The sequence below is a fragment of the Cynocephalus volans genome, chromosome 3, assembly GCF_027409185.1.
Source record: "Cynocephalus volans isolate mCynVol1 chromosome 3, mCynVol1.pri, whole genome shotgun sequence".
NCBI lineage: Eukaryota > Metazoa > Chordata > Mammalia > Dermoptera > Cynocephalidae > Cynocephalus > Cynocephalus volans.
In genome coordinates this window covers 123,478,175-123,505,852 of record NC_084462.1, presented here as the reverse complement: position 1 = coordinate 123,505,852, position 27,678 = coordinate 123,478,175, and the positions used below count along the sequence as shown (strand labels likewise).

The 27,678-nt window shown below is 36.8% G+C and overlaps 1 protein-coding gene across 1 annotated transcript in view; it reads left to right on the top strand.

The window, feature by feature from the left end:
- The first annotated feature begins 1,125 nt into the window (after positions 1-1,125).
- FBXO33 (F-box protein 33) overlaps positions 1,126-27,678 on the top strand; it is a 46,325-nt gene continuing 19,772 nt past the window's right edge. Inside the window, exon 1 of the mRNA XM_063090656.1 lies at positions 1,126-1,876. Coding sequence (XP_062946726.1) covers positions 1,275-1,876 — 602 coding nt within the window. The 5' untranslated portion in view covers positions 1,126-1,274. The remainder of the gene's footprint in view (positions 1,877-27,678) is intronic.

The following is a 27,678-nucleotide window of genomic DNA, read 5'->3' as shown; positions in this document are numbered from 1 at the left end:
GAACTTTACCCTCAAAGAACTAAAAACATCTATAACAGCTTCTTGGTGTTTACCACAAGAGAACAAGGCTATTCCAAAACCACAGTTACGGCTTTGAAGCGGCAGCCTCTCGAAAACAATCCTCTATTATCACATAAAATCACCTAATCCTTTCTGACTTCATCGTCCCTTACAACCAGAGTTTACTTCGCAGGCTGTGGTGAAGTTAAGGGACACTGTTTCGAAAATCCCTCTCAAGTTAGGGGAGCCAAACTAAAGAAAACTTCTGTCATCACCACCAGCTTCTTCTCAACGAGGGCCTTTAAATCTCGGTACCGAGAACTGAAACCCTTCCCCAAGCCTGAAGAAGAGGCTGATAAGCAACCTGCGGATCTCGGACTCGTTTGCCAATTCTTTTTCAATCCCTCTAAAATCCAAAGGGTGGCGCTGTCCTCACTCCTTCCCCAACACCAGTGTGTGTGTGCGGAAATCAATTTGCATGGTCCCACCAGGAGGACGGTCCCCGTGCAGCCTCCGACCGGCCTCTTGGCCGCCCCGCCCCACGCCTCTCTTCCCTCGACACGTCCCGTCAGGGTTAGTCCGCGAGTCCGCACGCTTCCCCGCTTAGTGGCGCAGTCTCAGAAATTGCTACCACCACTCAGAGCGGATGGGACGGCTGCGAAGGATCCTGCATGCTAGCACGTCGGCTCACAGTCTCCAGCCCAACCACTAGAAACTTTCACAGAGAAGCGTCACGACTTCTGGCACTGAGCCGGAGTTGCGCCACTTCTACCAACCGAACGCCCAAGTTGGCCGACTCACAGACCTGAGGGGACACAGCGGTGGCCGTGAGGCGTGGGGAGTCGCCCGTGGCGGGTCCCGCTCCGCCCCACCGGCCTGCATGCGTCAGGGGTCACGTGCCGCGTCTCCCTTCCCTACCGGCAACCAGGAGCTCCCCTTTTCCGGAAGTCGCGCGAATCCGCGCCGGCTCCTCCCACCCCCGATGACGTCAAAGTCAGTTCCTACCACTGCTCTGCCTCCGCCTCCAGGTGCGGGGAGGGCTGCCGTTTCCTTAAGGTAAGCGCTGCCGCTTCCGGCCCCTTAAATGGTACAAGCGAGGGTTTTGAAGTTATTGATGGTTCAGGCCTCGGACGCTCGTGAGTAGAGTTTGAGAGGCCACAGGCTGATTATATGTAGGCTGTCCCCGCAGAGGCCTTTCCCCCTCTCCGCAACTTGTGCTCCACTTGGTTCCGCCGAGACCCACGACGGTTCCGCCCACTTCTTCCTTGTCATTGATGTTGTTGTTCTTGTCAGTGCCGCAGCCCCGTCCGCCGGGAGCTCGAACCCGAGCCGGGGCCCCCCGGGTGGCGCGGTGGCGGCGGCAGCGGCTGCAGCAGCTGCGACGGCTGCGGGGGCTGCTCCGAGGACTGCGGGGGCGGCCGGCGGCCGGCAGCTGGCGGCGGGACCGGATGGCTCTGTGCGGACAGGCGGCGGGCGCCGCATCGCTGCCCAGCGAGCTGATCGTGCACATCTTCTCCTTCCTGTCCGCCCCCGACCGGCTGCGGGCCTCAGCCTCCTGCTCGCACTGGCGCGAGTGCCTCTTCTACCCGGCTCTTTGGCCCCAGCTCCGCATCTGCCTCCGCGTCTCTCCCGCGGAGCAGCCTCGGCTCGAATTCCTCATGCGCAAGTGCGGCTGGTTCGTGCGAGAGCTGCGCGTTGAGTTCGCCGCCGAGAACTACCTGAGCGGCGGCGGCGGCCCAGGCGACGGAGGCCGCGCGGACACCGGGACTGGAGGGGAAGAAGTCGAGGCCCTGCAGCTCTCAACTCGTTGGCTGGAAGTGCTGCGCACCTACTTGGAGCTGGTGCTGTGCGTGCTGGTCAGCATCCGGAACAACAGGTAGGCTTGCGTGGGCCCCGTGCTGCCTTACCCTTACTCGCAAAGAGATTCCCTGCGGACGCGCCCGGTCCACTTCTGCGTCGACTTTAGTGACTGGGGTGTCAGTTCTAACCGGGCGGTTTTCTTGAGGCGGAAGAGCACAACCGGACTCATCATGACACTTTATAAACAGTTATGGACTCGGGTGTTTATCAGTTGTCACTCCTGGCGCCTTCCAGGCACTGTCCCATTCATTCTCTCGGGTGTCCTTGGGATGGAGCTGACATGTGTCGTCATTCTTCATTTTATAACGGTAGAGTTGAGGCTTGGAGGGTAAGGCCTGTGGGTGGGTCTTGGGAGAAACAAAACATCACTCGGGTTTTCTGTCTCAGAACCTGTCCATTAGAAATATAAAATTCATGATGTGGGAAGGGGTAGGTGTGCTACTCAAGTCTCATAGTTACAAGAATCTCCCTCAGGAAGTCTTTAACAGCCATTTTCTTATCCGGAAATAGTTTTTGATTAACTGGGCCAGGCCCTAAGAGTAGGAGTGTTTGTTAAAGGGATTGAGGAAGAGGTTGATCTTCAGTTGGGAGTCCTTCTCCATGCACCTCAAGACTCCACTTGTCTCCAGTAATTCACCTAAAAGTAACACAGTACAGCTTGTGGGGAAGAAGGAGTGCTGGCCAGTGTCTGCAAAGTAACCATCCTGGTTTTGCGTCAGGACTTGAGAGTAATGCTAGAACTAATTCCCTATGTTCTGACCTAGTATCCTGATCATCATTTTTCTTTATTTCTCTATCGCCTTCTCCAAAACCCTATTAATTTAGATTTTCTGTGTCTGGATATTCTAGCTAACCTTTCAAAAAAACTCTTGAGTTGGAAGAAAGTTCAAACGTTCAAAAAAGGAGTTCCTCACAGTCATAATAGTTTAGCTGTTTTTGAGTATCTTCACATTCACTACCTTATTTGAGCTTCTCAGTGACCCTGTGAATCAGACAGGGCAGTGATTATTATTCCTATTTTATAGAAAAGAAACTGACGCCGAATAGGGTCAAGTGATACACACATTGTCATACAGCATTGTTTTTCTCCAAGAGCAGTGTCCTTACTTTTGCAGTAAATACACTGCCAACGTTATGTCGGACAAGGTTGAGATCAGGCCTTGTTCTAAAATTCTGTGTCTCAATCAAAACATCAAGATATAAGCACATAGCTCCAAGTTGTATCTGGAGCGTGGGTTTATTATTCCAGTGACCTATGTATTCACGCAGCTTTTCACATCAAACCATTCCATTTCCTTACTTTGATTTTATTTGGCAAGGGAGGCTGTTGAGGCTAAAAGTTGGTCTTGATCAGGTTGGAGACTCCCAGAGTTGAACATATAGCTACAGGACCAATTGACTCAAAAGATGAAAAGATTCAGAGTCAGTGAACACTTACTAATGAGACCAAGATTTGGGGTGAATTCAGTGAGTACCAATTAGATTTTTCTGACCTGAGATCAGATAGTACTTCTGTGCAGCTATCCAAAAAATGTGTGCCTTTGGTCCAAGTAAGAACAAACCTCAAGCAATGCCTAGTTCCTTTTAGGTATTTTAATAATGTTTGGATACATGGATGGATGGATGGATGGATGGATGGATGGATGGATGGATGGATGGATGGATGGCAGGCAGGCATTATATAGGCACTTTTATTTACCACTTTATATCTACTTATCTGTAAGATCACATGTACCTGCCCTTCTGGGTCAGCTATCATTTCTGTTACAAAAACAGCAGACTGTCATCCCTGATTTTAAGGATTGCTTGTCTTCTACTGTAGGGATGGTGTTACCTGTTGTGGTGCTTTAGTAGCACATTCATTGTATATGCCTGAAATTAAAGTGTAATTGCATGATTATTTGTACTAATGATATTTCAAAGGGTTTTTTGAAATAATATAAATTATCTTTATATGTTTGGAAATAAGTTGATCTCACCTTTACTTCTGAAAATGTTTTAAAATACTCTAGTAATATTAGAAGTATTAATATGAGTGTTAAAAATGGGACTAGTTTCTTTTAAATTTTAACAAATTTGGAAATGGTTTAAACCAAGTTGCTTATTCGGAAACTCTGATAAAGCCTATTATTTCTTTCCATAATCATTTAAACTACAGAATTCAGTTCAGTGAAGACCCAGACCGTAGTGAATAAACAACTTCATTTGTGTTTTTGGTTTGGTTTGGTTTGGTTTTTCAAACCATAACTTGTAATAACTAATGAAAAGAATGAACATTTGACATTGTTCTTTACATTTCCAAGTTAACCTAAAGTGGTATTGCTTTCTGATTTCTGCCATTCTGTAAGTAAAAAAGGGTTAGGGGGTATGAATCACATCAGATCATATACATTCTGCTTCCACGTTTTATGCTGAATTTCTTTATACAATTCATAGAATTCAGGCTGTTATTTTGCTTTATTACAGTTATTTTTATGCCCCTCAGGAAAAGAACTAAAACTATAACCTTGAATTGTGGGAGCTTTTCAAGAGTACTGATCTCAGAGAGAGGATAATTGGCATTTTGTTTTGCTTGATTCCTGGGTTATGTATGCATATGTACTCTCAGTTGATTATAGCTGCCATACTGATATCCTAGGTGTTAGGAACAACTAATGAGGATCAAGGAAGTACAGAAGTGCCTCTCGGAGGGTAAAACATAGTCCTTCAGGTTTCAGACATCCCTCTCTACAGGTGGTGAGGATACCTGCCTTCTTGATGAATAGTAAGAACAGAAATACGGTAAGTACTCATTCAACTGTATTATAGGTTCAATAGGCTGAAATTCTTCTGCAGCTGTTTTGCAAGAAATTGTACCTAGAAGCTGAAAACAAATTTAGAAATGCATTTTTAACATTTAATCTAGTGAAGTTGAGTGCTGTCTGTTGAAATGCCATATTTCAGAATACTTAGGAAAAAAGAGCTCGTAATCAATAAGATTTATTATAATAGACTCAGTTGCTAAAAATACTTATTCTTAAACAATAGCCATAGGTACACTGCCATTATCTGCTTTATGATTTTCTGGACTATATAAACACTTTACATAAGCTTTTCTTGGATGAAATGCTAAATTGGGGGCATTACCTTTTTTAAAAATGTGTATTGTGCAATTACTTGAAGTTGATACAACAAGCAAACAGAAAGGACATTGTTGGGGGGGAGGGGGGAGGGAGGAGGGAGAGAGGTTTTGGTGATGGGGAGCAATAATCAGCCACAATGTATATCGACAAAATAAAATTTTTTTAAAAAAATGAGTATTGTAAAAAAGTAGAGAGATTTTGTATAAGGTCGATTTTCTTGTTAAAATTCTGGGTTACGGCTCTAACTGCATGTATATAGATTGACCATTTAATGACTATGTTTGCTTATATACCCTCTTAGTAGTAAAGGGCCTATTAATAATTCTTAGGTTTGTTCTTGTTGATTTGATATGTACAATGAACGAAAGTCTTACCTTTATATTGACTGTCTCCTCAACATCAGTCTGCCGAGACACTATAACTAGTAAGGCCATTTAAAAATACATCTTAAATAAGATTAAAAATTCTTTTGAACATTGAACATTTCAGGTTACTATCTAAGATGGGAAGAAATGCCTTGGAGGTGTTATTGCCAACAGTCCTCAGCTTTATTTTTCTTGAAATATTTTCCCCACCATAGTGTAATAAATACATGTAATAGCATTTCATTATTGAGAGTTTATTTTGTTATTGTTATTATTATTTGCTTAAAGAAGCCCATTTACAGAAAAAATATTTTAAAATATATTGGGACTCTGACCAGTCTACAGTGCCCAAGAGGTAGTTGCCTCTAGAAAAAAGCGTGAGACAATGTATGCCCAACAGATACTTTACCTTAAAAGTAACAAATTAAAGTGGTTGCCTAGGGATATCCTCAAAGTCATTGAGAAAGGAGGCTAAAGAAATTAATCTCCTGATAGGACTGCTGTTAGAGGGATCAGGGCTCTGTCTAGACCATGGGTACATTCTTACAATTATTGAAAACTGGTAGATGGAGAACAGGAAGTAAAACTCAAAAAATAAATAAAGTAAAATATTATTTTTTCTGACTATGTTAAATGAAGCTGTTGAGCATCTTTTGAGTGAAGTGATTACATTATTTCCATTTTAATGTGTTCATTCTTGGGCAGCCTTAGAAGAGTGCATCCAACTTGACCAATTTATATAAGACCTAAGATGATAGTCACATAAAATCGGTTTCTTTCTTCCAAATATTAAGAGCCTACTGTGTGCCAAGCAGTGAAGACAAGCTCCCAGTTCTCATGGAGTCAACATTCTAGAGGTGGAAGACAGACAGAAACAAGTAAACAAATAAGAGAAAGATTATTTCAGGTTGTGAAAATAATGAAAAGAGGACTGTGTAATAAGTGACTACGTGGCAACATTAGATAGAGTGGTCAGGGAAGACCTCTTTTGAGAAGAACATCTGAGCTGTAACATGAATGACAGAAGTCGCTCATCTGAAGATGTTAGCAATTAACATTCCAAGCACAAGAAACAGTAAGCATCAAGGCCTTAAACCAGACAAATTTTTTGTCTGTTGGAGCAGTAGGAAAGAAAGTGTGACAGGACCATAGCAAGTGAGGCTAACAGTGGTGTCATGATGAGCACTGAGAGGCAAAGAGAGGAAGGAATGGGGTTGTGGGGGCTTGTGGAATGAAGGTTTAGATTATGTTCTAAGAATAGAAGAAATCATTGAAGAAATTTTAAGGACAAGAATAATGTGATCTAATTTGCATTTTGAGACTATCACTCTGCTGCTATATAATGAATGAATTATAAGAGGGAGCAAGACAGGAAGCAAAGAGACCAGTAGTGAAGCTGTTGCAGTAACCTAAGCAAGAGATGATAGTAGCTTGGACTATGGTGGAAACAGTGGAGATGGAAAAAAGTGGATGGATTTGGAATATATTTTGGAAGGAGAGTCGAGAGGACTTGCTGGCTGGATGTTGGTAGTAAGAGAAAAGGAAGAAGGAAATATTTTTTATCACTCAATTGTCTTGTCCTTACTACTGCTAAAATTATCTTTTAATAGCATGTTAAGTAGCAATTTTAAGTGTTAATTTTATTTAAATATACCTTTTGTGTATAACCTTTGGGATTTGGAGGTGATGGTAATTATTAGATGGAACTTTTAAATTCTGGGAAATAACTTCCAGTTAATGGGTCTTAATAAAGGTAATAAGGAGTACTGTTGTAGGCCAGTGACTTGTTTATGGGCTTTAATGTTGTGTTGTCCAATGTGGTAGCCACTAGCTACATACAGCTATTTAAATTTTATCTTATTTTTTTTTTCTTCTTTTTATTTATTTTTTCTTTTGGGAGAACATCTCAGATAATATTTAAATTTTAAATTAACTAAATAAAAGATTCAGTTGGTCACACTAGCTACATTTCAAGTGCTACATAGTCGTATGTGGCTAGTGGCTACTATGTTGTACAGCATAAAATAGAACATTTCCATCCATGGAAGAAAGTTCTATTGGACAGCATTTCTCTAAAGTGTTTTTGTTTGTTTGATTTGGCTGTGGCTGTTCATCACCATTTTGTAAGAAGGGGAAATAATGTTATTAAAGTGCATTATGTGGGTGTAGAAATACTTGATATTGAACATGGACTAAGAAGAATAGAACTGATCTAAGAGAATTTCCTGCAATGATGTGGAATATTTTAGCTCTTATCAATTTAAAAAAGGAAAAAATATATATATATCTTATGATCTCCTTTATGGCATTGGAACAGTTTTAACCTTTTTAAGAGCGTCTTTTTAAAGAACATAGTTATTTTGTATACCGTTTCCATAGCTGATTAGACTTAGCTGTATTAACTCTAATTTACGCTGCATTTTTTATTTTTCACTTTTCCTCTGGTCCTATTTATTACATCAAAGAAATAATTTTGGATTCTCTGGAATGAAAGGAAACTACCTTTCATCTCCCCAGATTTAATTCCCCAATTCTCATCCATTTAAGAGAGAACAAGGTCATCGTGCCTGAAATTTCAGAAGCTTTGGGTCTAAGTTGTGTTAACCAGTTCAAAGGAATCTGAGAAAAAGACTAAGCATTTTCAGCACTCTACAGTTTGACCTTGAGGGATATTTCTTGAGCTCATAGGCATTTAATACTGTTTTATAAGAATTGCCCAAACTAAGACACTGAATCTATATTTGTAGCTTCTTATAAAACTATCAAAAATTGTGGTGATTGCCTAGGTTTGAATCCTAGGTACCCACCTTACTGACTCTGTGAGGTCTGGAATTTGATTTTACCCTGCTTCCAAGCTAATAAAGTAGCTGTTACTGAGACATGAGATTCCTGGGTTAGAGACAAACATCTTTATTATTCACAGCACAGAAAGTAGCATTAGTTTCAGCATGTTTGCATTGATTCCACAGGGTAACGCAATAGACCCCACTGGATGCTACATAAGCAGCAGGTTTGTATCACAAATGAGGAACACTGAGGTTGGGGGATTCACTGCATTTATAGCAATAAGTAAGCAAGCCTGATCTTTGTCCAAGTAAGGGAAGAGATAGCACATCATCTCTCAACCCTGAGAAACATGCCTGAGAAATAGTTTTAGTTGTCAGGAACTTAAAGTCTGGCACAAGCAATATATGTAAGAGTGCAAGATACCCAAAGAATATTGTCTCTACAAACACAATCTTGCATTTTTATTAATGACTTCATTCATATTCTCTTCTTTTTAACCTGTTTTATTTTTCTCCATGGCACTTCTCAACTTTTTTTTATTGTCTTTTCCTCACACCAGAATAAGCTCTAAGAAGTCAGACTTTGTTTCATTCACTGCTACATCTGTAGAATTATAATATATATATTTATTTTGTAAAGTATATGTTTGTTTTATGAAATGATTTTGTTGCATTTAAACATTCATCAGTGTCCTCAAAGCTAGTTACTTTCCTAGATATCAAGGATTTAGCAATTAACAAGATGAAGGAAGTCTCTGCTCTAACCTTCCAAATCTATATCAGTAAAAAGTGACCTGTAATAGTGCCTACCTCATATGGTTATTGAGATAATTTAATGAATAAGACAAGTAAAATGTTTAGTAAAGTTCTTGTCATATAGTAAATGCTCATGAATTTTAGCAATTATTAATTCAAACATAGAGCTGCTGCCATGGATAGTTTTTGCATTATACACAGTTTATAGTTTGAAATGTTTTACTACATATTTAAGTTCTTTATTTTTAAAATAAAATGTTCAAACACAAAGCCTTCTATGTAAAATAATACAACCCAGGATTAACTGATGTAAATATTTTACCATTTTTTCATCAGAATATTATGAAAAAAAAAGTTACATGTACAACCAATATACAATCTATCCTTTTTCTTCTTTCCCTCTCCAGAGTTAAATAAATCATTTTCATTCATCTTTCTTGCAACCTGGAATTCTTTTTGTATTTTTACATAAAAGGCTTCTTCTGGATGTACTATTTTGCAGCTTTCAAAACCTTAAATCCAAACAGTATTTCTTTCAAGACATTTGTTAGATCTTGTTGATGCTTCCCAAATCATCCCAACAGCATATTTGTGAGAAGTGAAAGAGTGTCGAATGATACCTGAATCTGTTATAATAAAAGTACTTCATCAAATCCTGTAAAAAAAAAAAAAAAAAAAAAAAAAAAAAAAAAATTGTGGTGATTGTTTAATTCATGAAGAAATTCTTATGCTAAAAAGAAAACAATTTGTCTCTTTTCAGTGGAATTTTAATGTACATATTTAAGTTGTATGTTTTTCAATAACTGTGGTTGAAAAGATAGATGCAAATCAGAGGTTTTGAGAAAAGAATTTTGTTTTTTGAACAAGTATTGTATTCATCTGTATTCTATTACTTATAACAGAATACCTGAAACTGGGCAGTTTAAAAAGAAAAGAAATATATTTCTTACATTTTGGGAGGCTGGGAAGTCCAAGGTTCAGAGGGCACATCCAGACATCTGGTGAGGGTTTCTTTTTGGTGGGAACTCTCTGCAACGTCCTCAGACAGCACAGTAAATCACATGGCAAGAGGGCTGCGCGAGAGCTCCTACTAATGTGCATCTTCGTCTTCTTATAAAGTTGCAAGTGCTACTCCCGTGATAACCCATTCATCCGTTAACCCATTAATCCATGAATGGATTAATCAGTCCCTTCACTGAGTACAGCCCTCATGGTCTAATCTTCTCTTAAAGGCTCCACCTTTCAAATACTATATTGGGGATTAAGTTCCAACATGAGCTTAGGGGGACATTTAAACCATAGCAAATATGTTATTTTAGACAATTTCCTAGTGTATAATGTAACTGAAAACTGCTCTGCAGCCTAAATTTGTGATGTGTGAGGTATAGCTAAATAGACTTTAGTTTTTGCCATGAACTAAGGTAAATACACTGTTAAATATTTATTGATGCCAGGCGCTGTTCTAGCAGCTGGGGATACAGCAGTAATCAAAAAATCCCTGCCATCACAGAGCTTATTCTAACAGAAAAAGAAGACAAAAGCAAATAAGTAAAATATATTAGTATGGTGTCTCAGTTAGAAATACAAGTATATGCTATGAATAAAAATAAGCAGTGAAGGGAGAAGGGAGTGGTGGAGGTAGAAGGAGGATTGCTATTTAAAACAGGAAAGTTAAAGAAGGACTCAACTGCTAAAATGGTATTTGAAGGAAGGGAAAGGAGCAAGCCATATATCTCTCTGGGGGAGGTGATTCCAGACAGAAGTAGCGGTAAGTAGAGTGGCTCTGCGGTGGGAGTAAGACTGGCCTGTTTAAGAGAGATAGCACCAAAAGCAATGAGATGTAGAGGAGGAGATCACCAGGTAAGGAGGAAGGTGATGTGGAAATCTGTAAGCCTTTATTTAGCTCTTGTAAGAACTTCAACTTTTACTCTGAGATGAGGAGCAATGAAAGGGTTTTGAGCTGGAGAGTGACAATGATTTGATACTTCAAAAGTATCAGTCTGGCTGCTGTGTTGAGAATAGCTTGTAGCAGAGCAAAAGTAGAAGCAATGAGCAGAGCCAGGAGGCTTTTGCAGTACTCTAGGCAAGAGGTGATGGTGGCTTGGGATCAGAGAAAGACATGTAGTCTGATTCTGTATTTATTTTTAACTGGAGGTATTATGGAAGTGGAATATAACTATAAAAAATTAGATGCAATTGTTTGCTAACATTACAATGCCCTTTTAATTGCTCTAAATGTATCTAAAATAATTTTTTCTTTTTGGTTGTTTTTACTCATTTTATTTTTGTGGGTGCTTATTAATTTATTTATTCCTGGTCTTCCTTACTGTAGTCACTTGGAATTTTCCTTTTCCTCCTTTCTCCCGCACTTTTCTGCTTTATGTAACCTCATTACTCCTTGGAATTTGGCTAGGTCTGATAACCCTCATAGGAGCTATGGATTGAAGATGGTAGGATTAAGTGAAAAGGAAGAAGCAGGTGGTATCCTGCACAAGGATTCTTCTCTCCTCTTGCCACCTCACTGGTCTCATCACCTGAAACACTGGGCCCAGGTCAATCTGTTTTTGTACCTGAACATTCATCATTTGTACTCTTCTATTGTATCTCTTAAGTGGACCACGAAAAGGGAGGAAATGGGGGCTAGAGTTAGGCTACCTTTTCACCTATTTTGTAATTCAGATGTTTCTAGTTACTTCAAAAAAGAATCCCACTCTTAGAAACCTCAAAAGGACAATTTTAGTTCAGAGCAAAAAAGAAAGAGAGTTATCTGAGGGAAGAGTCTTTGATCTTAGTCCCATCTTCTCAAACCACACACCCTCCATACCAAAGTCCTGTTAGAATCTACACACCCATCACATGAGATACCACTGGGGTCATGGGACTGTAAGGCCCATGTACTCTGTGAGGTAGGCTCCTTTATTATTCCTATTTTACAGATGGTGAACTTGAAGCACAGAGTAGTTAAGTGAACTTGCCAACATTATACAATCAGAGAAATGACTTCCTTGTTTTCTAATTTTCCTTATGAAATTTTGAACACACACAGAAACTAGACACATGAACCCCTATTATTCCTATCACCCAGATTCTGTAATTTAAAGGTTTGCCACATTTACTTCCTTTATTTACTAAAGTATTTTAAATTAAATCCCAGATATCGGTGTCTTTTTATCCTACACACTAAAGTATGCAGCTCTGAAAATTATGGACATTTTTGTATATAACTACAATGCCATTAATACACTTAACAAGGTTATCAATAATTCCTTGGTATAACCTTACTTAAAAGAAAAAAAAAAAACTATTACTTTTAAAAACTTTATTTCCACTCCAGGAATCAAGTAAGCTCATGGACATTTGGAACTTAACCACCACAACTTTTCACATCATTGGCACAAAAATACATATCTTAGTAGATGAACAAGCAAAGAGTAGTAGAGCAGTCTGTAGACCAGTTTTCTAAGTCGTAAATGCTTAATGATGTGATTTAGCCTAGATTTGGAACTGATGACTTTTTAAAATACAGTCGAAGAAGGACGCAATTAAGTTGAAGAAATTCATTTTCTTTTGGTGACAGTGTGACCTTTTTGCATGCTTTAGAAAGAACATCAAGCACTGTTTATGATTTTGTGCTATTTCACAGCATATCTTAGGATTTACGAAGGGTCTAGTAAATAGGTTATATACTATTAATATTACCATAGGAACCAAACTACATTAATTTGAAGAATTAAGATGAAAGAAAAAACATCCTAACCATCTGTAATGTTTTCCCAATGTGTTTTTGTTACATGCTTTTTGAGCAAGTCTGTTTTGTGGACGTTCTGCAGGAAAGAACCCTGTTTACTTCCTTGGTTCACTTGCTATTCAACAATAAAAAATGAATGAATAAACTAAATAAATAAAACTCTGGTCACAGATTTCATCTTTAATTAAAAGGATTATGTGGCACAATTCCCTTGTTACTGATATAGTCTCCTGGCCTCAAAATGAGGCATCTATTTATTGCCATAGTTAATAGGTTCTATCGTAGTGTTGTTACCTAGATGTTCTTTTCAGTCCTTTTTTAACGATCTGAAAAATGAGTCAACTGGAGGCTATATGCAGTTTCCCTGGCTTTACCATATTGTCTATAATCTAATTCCAACATGATAAAAAAAAAAAAAAGCTGCCCTTCAGTTACCAATTTTTTTTGTTTTTCTAAGTTTTAAACCTAATAATTGTTTTCCATATCAATTAATAAATAAATTTTCATTTTGAATGGAAAAATAAGTACCTAAAAACTTTTTTCCACAATTGCCATCATACACTTCTCTAAAATATGCCAGTTATAATTTTTCCTATTACTTTCAATGAGACCATTGTATTCAAGCACACAGTTTAATTATAAGAAACAGCATGAACTAAGTGGAAGTCAAAACCTGGATTCTCTACCTCGCTTTGCCTTAACTACCATTGTGGTCTTAGACAAATCACTTTAATTTCTTCATCTATGAAGAGAGAAGATTGAATTGGATAATCCCACAAATCTTTCCAGCTTCAAAAGTATATCTGCCATTACATTTGTAAGGAAAGTTTGGGCATGTATTGTTGGTTCTACTGTAACAAGATTATTACCATTTTATAGCTGTATTAGAAAGAATTTTTGGTTGATTGCCCTAGAGTGGTATGTTTCTAACATTGCTAGCACATTTAAAAATATTGTATAGCTGAAACTAAAAATGGAAATCCTCCAGAGTCTTCTTATATTGTTAAATTTTACTGTGATATAGTTAAATTTTTAATGATTTTGAAGTAAATTAAGTTCTTGCAAAGGTGAAAGCTGTGTAACACTAATTTAATTTTTTTTTCTGATTTCCAAAGTAATATGTGTTTATAATAATAGGAAATTTGGAAAATGCAGGAAAAAAAAGTAAAAAATTTACTAGAGATCATTAGTAAAATGTGATGCATACTTCTGCGATATTGGTATAATAACCTATATGTAGTTTTGTACCTTTTTCCATTAATTCATCATTTGCATTTTTTCACATCATCAAAATCTTACCATGAGAGCGGGATGGTAGAATAGGAGGTACTAGTCCTTGTTCTCTCATAGAAACATCAAGATAGCAATATTCAGACAAAAATACCTTTATGAGAAATGCAGAACCCAGTTAAGCAGTTATAGCTCCCCAGACAAGCACACAGCTGAGAAAATCTGCACCATTGCAGGTAAGAAGAGCAAATTCACTTTGCCCATGTCAGCCTTTCCCCCAGCTTAGCTCAGTGCCAAGACAATCACCTGTGACTCCTCCCACAGTGGGGAATGAGAGAGTAGAGCATGTGCCTGGCCATCTGGCCTCCTGGCCTTTCAGTTTGCGCCACAAGGAGCCAATTTCTGTCTTGCCTCATACCCAGCACTGAAGACTGGTAGAGGCCAGATGCCTAGGCTAACTAAGAACAAAAGAAAAGAGGTGAAGGTTTTCCTACAGCTGGAACTTTTCTGCAAGATTAGGAAAAGGCTCAGAACTGAGGCTTTTTCTCCAGGAGGTAGGAAGAGAGATGAGGTGAGCCTTGTCCTCAGCCTTTCAGTATGGTCCCCAAGGGTCTAGCTTTCATCTCACTTCATACTAAGTACTGAAGAACTGGCAGAACCTGGATGCCTGGACTGCTAGGAACAAAGGAAAAGGGATGGGTGCCCTCTACCACTGATGTTACTTTGCAAGATTGGGGAAAAGTACTGTTTCTTCAAATGCACAGACACAAATGCAACCATATAAGGAACATGAAAAATCAAGAAAACATGACACAAAGGAAAAAAGTAATTCCCTAGTAACCAACCCAAAAGAAATGGAGATTTATGAATTGCCTGAAAATAATTCAAATTAATCATCTTAAAGAAGCTCATTAAGTTACAAGAAAACACTGATATACAACTAAATGAAATCAGGAAAACAATAAATGAACAAAGTGAGAATATTTACAAAGAGAAATGGTAGAAAAGAAACAAATACCAGAGCTGAATAATACAATAACTGAACTGAAAAATTCACTTCAAGGGGTTCAGTAACAGACTTTATCAAGCAGAAGAACCAACAAGCTTGAAGACAGGTCATTTGAAATTATCAAGTCAGAGGAGCAAGAGAAAAAAAGAATGAAAACAAGTGAAGAAAGCCTAAGAAAATTATGTGATTCAGTCAAGTGAACCAGCATAAGTGATGGAAGTCCTAGAAGAAGAGAGATAGAAAGGAATAGAAAACCTGTTTCAAGAAGTAATGGTTGAAAATTTCCCAAATCTGGAGAAGAAAATGGACATCCAGGTTCATGAAGGCTGAAGAATACCAAATAGGATGAGCCCAAAGTCTCCATCAACACGTATTATAATCAAATTGTCAAAATTCAGAGACAAAGAGAATTTTGAAAACAGCAAGAGGAAAGCAAGTTATCACATATGAAAGAGCCTCCATAAGCCTATGAACAGATTTCTCAGCAGAAACTTTGCAGGCCAAGAGAGTGGGATGATATATTCCAAATGCTGAAAGAGAAAAAAAAAATTTCAAAAACAGTTTAACAAGAATGTTATACCCAGCAAAGCTGTCCTTCAGAAATAAAGGAGAGATAAAGTCTTTCATAGATAAACAAAAGCTAAGAGAGTTCACCAACACTAGACCTTCCTTACAAGAAATGTTAAGGGGAGCTCTTTAAATGAAGACAAGAGAACAACAAATAGCAACAGAAAGCACTTGAAAGTATAAAACTCACTAGCAAAAGGGAATATATAGACAAGTGAAGAATGCTTTGCTATTGTAATAGTGGTGCATAAATAACTTTAACTCTAGTATAAATGTTAAAAGACAAAGTATTAAGAATAACTATAATTACAGTTTTGTTATTGGATATACTATAAAAATATGTAAACTAGAAAATCAGTAACAAAGTGTGTGGGAGTAAATGTGTACAGTTTTTGTATGCAAGTAAAGTTAAATTGTTATCTTCTCAAAATATGCTATTTATAACATGATTTATGTAAGCCCCATAGTAATTTAAAAGCAGAAACATGTAGTAGATACACAAAAGATAAAGAAATTAAAGCATAACATTACAAAAAATTATCAAATCACAAAGGAAGGCAGCAAGAGAAGAAAGAAATGAAAGAGCTACAGAACAGAAAACAACAAAATGGCAATAGTAAATCTTTACCTATCAATAATTACTTTAAGTGTAAATGGATTCAATTCTCCCATCAAAAGACATAGAATGACTGAATGAATTTAAAAAATCAAGATCCAATGTGTGCTGTCTACAAGAGACTCACTTTAGTTTTAAGTACACATATAGACTGAAAGTGAAGGAATGAAAAAAGATATTCTGTGCAAATGGTAATCACAAAAAGTATAGGGGTAGCTATAGTTATATCAGACAAAGTAGTCTTTAAGTCAAAAACTGACACAAGAGACAAAGAAGGTCATAGAATGATAAAGGGATCAATTGATCAGGAGGACATAACATTTATATATGCATCCACTACTGAATCACCCTTAGTATGTAAAGCAAGTATTAACATAGCTAGAGGAGGAGAAAGACAACAATACAATAATAGTAGGAGATTTCAATACCCTGCTTTAAACAATTGATAGATCATTCAGACAGAAAATCAATAAGGAAACAGTGGACTTGAACCACACTGTGGACTAAACAGACCTAACTGACATATACAGAACATTCCATCTAACAACAGCAGAATACATTCTCAAGCACATATGGAACATTCTTCAGAATAGATCACGTTAGACCACAGAACAAGTCTTAAATTTAAGAAGATTGAAATCACGTCAAATAGATTTTCTGACCACAATGATGTAAAACTAGAAATCAGTAAATTTTACAAATACATAGAAATTAAACAACACATTCTGAACAACCAGTGGGTCAACTAAGAAATCAAAAGGGAAGTCAAGTGATATCTTGAGATAAATAAAAATGAAAACACAACATACCAAAACTTACAGCAAAAATAATACAAAGAGAAAAATTTATTGTAATACCTTCATTAAGAAAGAAGAAAGATTTCAAACAACTTAACTTCATACCCCAAGGAATTACATAAAGAATAAACGAAGCACAAAGTTAGAAGAAGGAAAGAAGTAATAAATATTCAAGCAGAAATAAATAAGGACTAGGAAAAGAAAAAGATCAACAAACCTGAGTTGCTTTTTGAAAAGATTTTTTAAAAACTGACAGACTTTAGGTAGAATAATAAAAAAGATGTAAATAAAAGTAGAAATAAAAGAGACATTACAACTGAAACCACATAAAGTATCATAAGAGTCTACTATGAACATTCATACTCAAAAAAATTGGATAACCTAGAAGAAATGAGTAAATCCTAGGACCATATAACCTACCAAAACTGAATCATGAAGAAATAGAAAATATGAGAAAGTAAGGAATTGAATCAGTGAACCAAAATCTCACACCAAAGAAAAGCCCGGGACTAGCTAGCTTCTCAGGTGAATTCTACCAAACATTTAAGGAAGAATTAATGCCAATCCTTCTCAAATTCTTCCTAAAAAACTAAAGAGGAAGGAACACTTCCAAACTCATTTTAGAAGCTAGCATTACCCTTACACCAAAGCCAGACAAAAGCCAACTACAAAAAAAGAAAATTACAGCCCAATATCCCTAATTCTCAGCAAAATTCTAGCAAACCAAATTCAGTGGCACGTTAAAAGGATCATGGATCATGTCAAATGGGATTTATACCTAGGGTGCAAGGATGGTTCACCATGTGCAAATCAATAGGTATGATATACCACATTAACAGAATGAAGGATAAAAATTATATGATCACCTCAATAAATGCAGAAAAAGCATTTGACAGAATTTAACATCCTATCATAATAAGAAACACTCAAAAAATTAGGTATATAAATATTGTACCTCAACATAATAGAGACCATGTATGACTAGCCCACAGCTAACCTCATACTCAACAATGAAAAACTGAAAACTTTTTCTCTAAGATCAGGAACAAGACATGGATGTCCACTTTTGCCACTTCTGTTCAACTTAGTACTGGAAGTCCTAGCTGGAGCAGTTAGGTGATTAAAATGAATGAAAGGCATCCAAATCCAAAAGGAAGAAGTAAAATTGTCTCTGTATGCAGATGACATGATGTTATGTATAGGAAATGCTAAAGACTCTACAAAAAACTGTTAGCACTAATAAGCAAAATTAGTGGATACAAAATTAACATACAAAAATTAGTTGCTTTTCTATGTACTAACAGCAAGCTATTCAAAAAGGAAATTAAGAAAATAATCCCATTTACAGTAGCATCAAAAGGAATAAAATACCAAGGAATAAATTTAATCAAAGAGATGAAAAACATTATTATACACTGAAAACAATAAAATATTGATGAAAGAAATTAAAGCAGACGCAAGTAAATGGAAAGACAGTCCCAGTTCATGGTTGAAAGAATTGATATTGTTAAAATGTCCATACTATGCAAAGCAGTGTCTAGATTCAATACAATCTCTGTCAAAATCCTAATGGCATTTTTTACAAGAATAGGAAAACAATCTAAAATTCATGTGGAACCACAAAGGATCCTGATTTGCCAAAGCAGTCTTGAGAAAGAGCAAAGCCGGAGGCATCACACTTCCTTATTTCAAATAGATTACAAAGCTACAGTAATTAAAACAATATTGTATTAGCATAAAGACAAACATATAGACCAATGGAACATAGAGCCCAGAAATAAACCCACTCATTCATGATCAGCTGATCTTTACCAAGGGTACCAAGAACACACAATGGAGAAAGGATAATCTCTTCAACAAATGGTAATGGGAAAACTGTACATCCACATGCAAAAGATATTCAGTCCTATCTTACACCATAGAAAAAAATCAATTCAAAATGGATTAAAGACATAAATGTAAGACTTGAAACTGTAAAACTCCTCAAAGAAAATATAGGGGGAAAACTTGGCATTGGTCTTGGTAATGATTTCTTGGTTTTACACCAAAAACACGGGCAACAAAACCAAAAATAGACAAGTGGGACTACATCAAACTAAAAAGCTTCTGCACAGCAAAGAATCAGCAAGATGAAAAGGCAAGCTATGGAGATGGGAAGAGATATTTTCAAACTATTTATTAGATAAGAGGTTAATGTCCAAAATGTATAAGGAACTCATATAACTCAAAAGCAAAAAAAAAAAAAAAAATCCATTTGAAAACAGGCAAAAGGTTTGAGTAGACATTTCTCCAAAGATATACAAATGGCTGGCAAGTATATACAAAGGTGCTCAACATCACTAATCATCAGGTAAATGGAGATCAAAACCACAGTGAAATCAAAACTTCTCACCTGCTATTATGGCTGTTACCAAAACAAACAAAAGATAAGTGTTTGCAAGGACATGGAGAAATTAGAGCCCTTATAGACTGAGAGAGTTTGGATGTGTTGTCCCCACCAAAAGTCATGTGCAAATATGATCCCCAATTTGGCAGTGTTGGAAACTGATTGAGTCATGAGGACAGATCCCTCATGAATGGATTAATGCTCTCCCTAGGTGGGAGGATTAATGCTCTCCCTAGGTGGGGGGATTAATGAGTGAGTTCTCGCTCTGTTAGTTCCCATGAGAGCTGGTTATTTAAAAAATCCTGGCACCTCCTCTCTCTCTCTCTCTTGCTTCCTCTCACCATGTGATCTGCTTGTACCCACCTGCTGCTACCACTTTCCACCATGAGTAGAAGCAGTCTGAAGCCCGTGCCAGATACAGCTGTCCCAGAATCGTAAGCCAAATAAACCTCTGTTCTTTATAAATTACCCAGTCTCGGGTATTTCTGTTATAGCAACACAAATGGACTAATACATATGCTATTTGTGGGAATATAGAATGATGCAGCCACTATGGAAAGCAGTATAGAGCTTTCTCAAAAATTAAAAATGGAGCTACCAATGATCCAATAATTTTATTTCTGGATACGTATCCAAAAGAATTGCAATCAGCATCTTGAAGGGAAATCTGCACCCCCATGTTCATTGTAGCATTATTCACAATAGCCAAGATATAGAAACAAACCAAATATCTATCAAAAGATGGATAAAGAAAATATGGTATGTCTGAGGATACTTCAGAAAGTTCATGGAAAAATTGAATTAAAAGATAATACAAATCCTTCCCTGAACATTTTGAACACCCCTCACACGTACAATGGAATATTATTCACCCTTAGAAAAGAAATCGTACCATTTGTGACAGCATGAATGAACCTAGAGGACATTTTGCTAAGTGAAATAAGCCAGTCGATACTGCATGATTCCACTCATGAGATACCTAAAATAGTCAAACTCACAGCAGCAGAAAATAGAATGGTACTTGTCAAGGGCTGGGGGAAGGGAGAAATGGGGAATTGTTTAGTGGGTATAAAGTTTCTGTTCTGCAAGATGAAAAAGATCTGTTATACAGCATAGTATATATAGTTAACAATATGATATTGTGCACTTTGAATATGTTAGATCTCATGTTAATTATTCATACCACAAAAACACACACACAAAACACAAGAAAATTTTTGGAGGTAAGGCACAGTTTAGTATCTTGATTGTGGTTATGACAGCACAGGTATATACATATGTCCAAATTAATCAAGATGTATATTTTAGATGTGCACAACTTTTTTGTGTATCAATTATACCTCTATAAAGCTTTTTTAAAAGGCAGTGAACTCTTGACAAGAAGGAATCAGATGGTTATAGGATAAGTGTCTGTCAACGTACAGGAAGGTGATGCCCAGCACCACCTTCTGTGAATACAGAATCCCAACCTGTCTAGCTAAAGATGTGTGTATTAGTCTATCAGAACCTGAGGTCATTAAATGGCTGAATCAAGCCAGTAGCTTCCCTTGCATTTGATCGTATGTTGATCAAGCAACCTTAAGACAATTTGTCTTGGCTTGTATTTTTCCTTAAAAAAAAGGAAATGGGCTGATCTGATCCTTCAGTGCAAATCTCTGTTGCACAGGATGATTTTTTTTTCTCTCTCATAATATGTTAATGTCCTGTGAGTTGACTTAGCAGAATTAGTCTTCATCATTCTAAATATTTCTGTGGTCATTCTAAACATTTTTATGCTGTAAAACCAAGAAGCATAGGTCATATTGTGGTCAATGCACCAAGATAAAGACATTTCGTGACTTTTTGGAAACTGGCCAGCTAGCTTTCTGCATGGGCAATAAAATCTTTCCAACTTCTTTACTTTCAGTTTTCTAGGACAGATTCTTTGGGGGTTTTTTTTCTTAGTATGCTTTTGTTTTTCAGATCCATACAACTAATTCATAAGTATGCCTGTATAGTTATTTCTCTGGTTTTATGCCTATAATTGTGTAAAATCATCCAAGTTAGTGTATGGCACCTAATTATTTTTAGATGGAGGCTTTGGACTGATGTGCTTTGGTAAAGACTTTGTAAACTTCCAGGTTTAAGATTTATTAGTGTCTTTCTCGAAGGTTCTGGTTACCTGAGATGTTATCCTTGATACATGGTTACAGGTCCTAAAAATGGATATACAGATTGAGCATTCCTAATTCGGAATTCGAAATGCTGCAAAATCTGAAATTTTTTGAGCAGTGACTTGACGCTTAAAGGACATGCTCATTGGAGCATTTCAGATTTCAGACTTTTGGATTAGGGATGCTCAACTGGTTAACTATCTGTGCAAGTATTCCAGAATTTGAAAAATCCAAAATCTGAAAGACTTCTGGTCCCAAGCATTTTGGTTAAAGGATACTCAACCTGTAACTTTTTTGATAGATCACACCTGGTTTTCTAAACCTCCTCTAGAGGTAAGAATCAATTACAATCATGCACTGCATAATGATGTTTTGGTTAATGAGGGACTGCATATATGACAGTGGTCCCATAAGATTATAATGGAGCTGAAAAATTATTTTTGCCTAGTGATGTCATATAATCAATATGGATTAAACCTCCCTATTCTGGAAACAGATGCTTGAAAGGATTTTCATCCATAAGAAGGCCAAGTCAATACCAGTTTCAAGGATTTTAAAGACAGGATAAAAGTCTTCCTTGTGGGCATTGTTGCAGGCTACAAACTTAAACCCTTCGTGATCTGGCACAGTGAGAACCCTAGAACCTTCAAGTGTATCAATAAGCAGGTACACACTATATATTACAGGAGGAATAAGTCATGAATGACCCAGCTCCTCGTCCAAGATCCCATCCTGAATTGCTGTGCCTGCAAAATGGAGTACTATTTGGAGAATAACATACCTTTTGAAATTTTGCTTCTTGTTGGTAATGCTTCCACATGTTCTCCTTTTATTGGTGATCTTCATCCCAATATCAGAGTGGTGTCTCTCCCTCCAAACACCACTTCTTTGATTCATCCAATAGATAGGGGTGTTATTGCAGTTTTTAAGGCCTGCTATCTGAGGAGAACCTTTGCCCAAGTTATTGTTGAAACTACGGAAAACACTGAGAAGACACTGATGCAATTCTGGAGGATTACAACATCTGTGATTGCATCAACAGCCTCCAGGGATGGGAGGTACAAAAACTAATAAGGCTGTGGTTGAGAGGACAAAGAGTTTTAACCTGAGTGTGGATGAAGATGACATTGAGGTGCTCCAGAGGTGGTTCCTGAGGAATTGACTAATGAAATGTTTTTGGAATTGGAATAGGAACACATAGCTGAAGAAGAGGCAAGAGAAAAGGAAACTGCAGAAGAAGAAAAAGAAGAACCCCCAAGAAAATTCACAGTGAAGGGTTTAGCAGAAGCTTTTGCAGAACTCAGTAAGCTCCTTAAAAAGTTTGAAAACATGGACCCCAACACCAAAAGGTTTTTATTAAGAGAAAGTAATGTTCGTGGTGCATTATCTTCTTCAAGCAAATCTATGATGAAAAAAAGAAACAAACCAAGCAAACCACCGTGGACATATTTCTGAAGAATGACACTTCCTCAAAAAGAGGCTCAAGCAGGTCCTTGAGGAGGTAGGTATTTCAGAAAAAGCCATTGTTATCATAAGAGATGACAGCTCCATGCATTTTACTGCCCCTGAAGACATTCCAGTGAGACAAGATGTGGAAGTGGAAGACTGTGATATTGATGATCTTGACCCTCTGTAGGCCTAGGCTAAAATGTGTGTTTGTGTTTTCGTTTTTAACAAAAATTTTAAAAAGTAAAAAAAATTTTTTAATTTTAAAAATAGAACAAAGCTTATAGAATAAGGATATAAAGAAAATATTTTTGTACAGCTGTACAAAGTGTTTGTGTTCCAACCTAAGTGTACTACAAAAGAGTCAAAAAGTGAAAAATAATTTAAAAGTTTATAAAGTTACAGTAAGCTAAGGTCAATTTTTTTTTTTAATAACGAAACCTTTTAATTTGGAGACACATGAGATATATCCATAAAATTAACCGAATGCCAATACTAATGTATTTTAATTTTCAAGTACATATCAAAAATGAACCAGTGTAACAACAGGCAAAAATTCCTATGTACTAGGCACTGACAGATACATAAATATACATTTACACACATATATATAAATATATCACATATTTTAAGGTTAACTTATTATTGAAAAAAGAAAAATTTAAATAATTTCAGTGTAGCCTAAGTGTATAGTGTTTATATTGTCTACAGTTGTGTATAGTAATGTCCTAGGACTTCGCATTCACTCACTCCCTGACTCATTCCAGGCAACTTCCAGTCCTAGAAGCTTCATTTATGGTGAATAAATGGTATAAATAAATTTATGGTGTACCATTTTTTATCTTTTCTATGTTATTTTTGCTGTATCTTTTCTATGTTTAGATATGTTTAGATATGCAAGTACTTATATTGTGTTATAATTGCCTGTTCAGAACAGTAACATACTGTATAGGTTTGTAACCTAGGAGCTCCTTATAGCCTAGGTGTGTAGTAGGCTATACCATCTAGGTTTGTGTAAGTACACTCTGTGATGTTTGCACAATTTTGAAATCCCTAACAATGTATTTCAAGAATGTATTCCCATCGTTAAGCAACATATGACTGTAGAAGAATGAATACATTTTATCAAGACTCCCAGACTTTTTTTATAATAAACCTTGATGACTAATTTTTTTTAATTCTATCATGATAATACGTAGTGGCTATACAGTATTTGAATTGAATGTTGATTTTTTTCACACCCTTATTTTAAACAGTTATATGGAAAAATGTTAAGCCCTCTACAAATCCAATCACATGGTACTTAATTTACCCATTTTTCTGCCCATCAAGGTTAACTAAACTTAGGATTCCCAAAATAATCTTCACCACCACCACCACCACCCCCACTTCAGTCTTAAGTGTACTTAGTGTTTCATATCTATGGTCCCTCTGTGTAAGGTAGTAATCTCGATTGGGAAGCATATGCCCACCTCTCCCCATCCTTCAACCTCTGCAGAAAACCATTTGTAAGGAGAAGTGTTGCTGATAGAAATAGATTATTCATGTAAACACTGAGGAAAATTTTTAAAAGATATGTGTGTACTCTTCCAGTAATATTTCCCCAGTGACAGGTTTTCACATACCCAACCTATCATAGGATAGTTTCTGACAATAAACTGGGCTTTGCCATTGACTGTCTTTGGCCACTGGGACATTAGAAAATGTGATGCAAACATGTCTTTGAAAAGTGTTTGCTGGTGGTACTTGCCTTCTTTGACACAGTTATATTGTAAAGAAGTCTGGAGCTACCCTGTTGAAGACCTAGAACCTACCTAAGAGCCAACTCAAACCACAGGAGTGAAGTCACCGTAAACCATCCAGCCTCAGTCAAGGCACCAGGTGACTGAAGCCTCATTTGAAATCCAGGCAACACTAGTATAGAAACTGCCCAGCTAAGCACACCCTGAAATGCATATCCGTAAAATTTGTAGCAAATAAAATGATTTTTATTTTTTTTTTTAAAAAAAAAAAAGTGTGTGTACATTGTATACATACATATACAAGAGTATTTCTAGAAGTTAGTGGAAAAATCAAATTAGAAGATATTATGAATCTTTCCATGGTCCTTTTGAAAACCCTTTGTATGTGCAAATGTAACAAACTGATTTCAGAGTTTATGTGGAGAGGCAAAAAACCTAGAACAGCCAACACAATATTGAAGGAGAAAGAGTTCAATTGGAGGACTGACACTACCTGACTTCAAGACTTACTAGAAAACTACAGTTATCAAGACAGTGTGGTATTGCTTAAAAAACAGACAAAAATAGATCAATGGAACTGAATAGATGACTACAAACAGACTCACATATTTAGTCAACTAACCTTTGGCAAAGAAGCAAAGACAATGGAGAAAATATAGTTGTTTCAACAAATGGTGCTGAAACAACTGGAAATCCATATGCAAAAAAATTTACAAACAGACCTTACACCCTTCACAAAAACTAACTCAAAACACCATTGACAAAAATTAAAACAGATGTAAAATACAAAGCTATAAAACTTGTAGAAGATAACATAAATAACCTAGATAATCTTGGGTTTGGCAATGACTTTTCAGATACAACGCCAAAGACATGATCCATGAAAAAAAGAATTGATAAGCTGTACTTCATTAAAAATTTTTGCTCTGCAAATGACACTGTCTCAAGAGAATAAAAAGAGAAGCCACAGGCTGACAGAAAATATTTGGGAAAGACATATCTGAGAATAGACTCTTATGCAAAATATACAAAGAACTCTTAAAACTCAACAATCAGAAAACAACCCAATTAAAAAGTGGGACAAAGATCTGTACAGACACCTCACCAGAAAAGATATATAGATGGCAAGTAAGCATATGAAAAGATCTCCATATCATATGTCATCTTGGAATTGCAAATGAAAAGCAGATACCCCTGCACACCTATTAAAATGGTGAAAACCTGAAGTCCAAAACACTGACAACATCAAATATTCGTGAGGATGTAGAGCAACAGGATTCTTGTTCATTGCTGATGGGAATGCAACATGACACAGCCACTTTGAAATATATTTTGGCAGTTTCTTTCAAAATTAAACATACTCTTACCATACTATCCAGGAATTGTGCTCCTTGGTATTTACCCAAAGAAGTTGAAACTTATGTCCACACAAAAACCTGAACATGGAGGTTTTATTGCAGCTTTATTAATAACTGCCGAAACTTGGAAGCAACCAAGGCGTCCTTCAGTACGTGAATGGATAAACTTTGGTACATCCAAACAATGGAACACTATTCAGTACTGAGAAGAGATGCACTATCAAGTCATGAGAACACATGTAGGAAATTTACATGCGTATTACTGTGTGAATGATGCCAACCTGAAAAGGCTACATACTATGTGATTCCAACTATATGGTATTCTGGAAAAGGCAAAACTATGGAGACAGTAAAAAGATCAGTGGTTGCCAGGGGTTAGGGGGAGAGAGAAATAGATAGAACACAGAGGATTTTTATCATTGAAACTACTCTGTTATAATACTATAATGATGGATACATGTCACTGTGTATTTGTTCAAGCCCATGGAGTGTATAACACCAAGAGTGAACCCTAGTTTAGAGTCTACACTATAACTTTGGGTTGTAATGATGTGCCCATGTAGGTTCATCAATTGTAACAAATCTACCACTCTGGTAGGAGATGTTGATAATGGAGGAGGTTGATAATGAATGTGTTGAGGTAGGATATATATGAGAAATCTGCACATTCTGCTCAGTTTTTCTGTGAACCTAATACTGCTCAAAGAAAGGGAAAAAAGATATGTATATATGTTTTAAAATTCTTCTCTACAAAGTGATTACATCTGTCGGCATTTTCTGACAGTTTGCTTTCACAGAAATAAACTCATAACCAAAAGTATGATTAGCCCTGAAATTGTTTATTTTGCAGTTAACCTTGTATATTAGTTCAAGACATGAGAATTTGTTATGTTGGTTTTATTCAAAGATATAATCAGATTTTTAAATGCCAGGATTTGATTAAGCCTGCATTCTTAATAAACAAAAAAAGTTTATAAATTCCACACACTTTCCACCCATTTCGCAACTCCAATCTCAGACAAATAACAGTCAACTCCAGCTGTACTTTCTTTTGTTTACAAATATTTTCATATGCAAATGGCTACTAAACCCCAAAGCAAAGACTCTTCATTTAAAAAAAAGAAGGAAATACTTAAAACTTGCATTATTAATATTAGTTACATGCCACATTATCAGTGAAAGAACTCAACAAAGTAAATGAAATTTGCCCATTTTCTTAGAGTCTTACTAGATGTTTAAGTAGGTTTTTCAGAAAAAGCCTGAAAATTTAAAAATTATCTTTAAAAAGTCCTAAATTGAAAGCACTCTGGGAGCTGTTTTGAACAATACTGAAAGAAACAAAACAAAAAAATCTTAAAATGCCAAAACTTAAGAGGTCTGATTTGCTTTCATGGGTTAACTGAGAAGACATTAGACAGTCCTCCATTGTTGTGGCGTGGGCTGTATAGGGGGGAAATATGGAGAAAAGATTGGGCTAGAACTTTTTTGAGAATAATCAAATACTATATTTGTGACAAAGTTCTTTCAGAACTGCCAAAGTAAAGCCTTTTGATTTTTACAGAAACAGGGAATTCCTGATAACTTGTGTTGTTTGTTGTTTGGTTTTCCACAGCTGTGACTTGGGTTGATTAAAAAACGGCATTTCTAATAGAAAAATCCTCTTCTCAGAATTTGAATCTTGCCAGCAAATTGAAAAACACTAGGGGCCTAGGCCCAAAATAAATTAGATATTAGTAC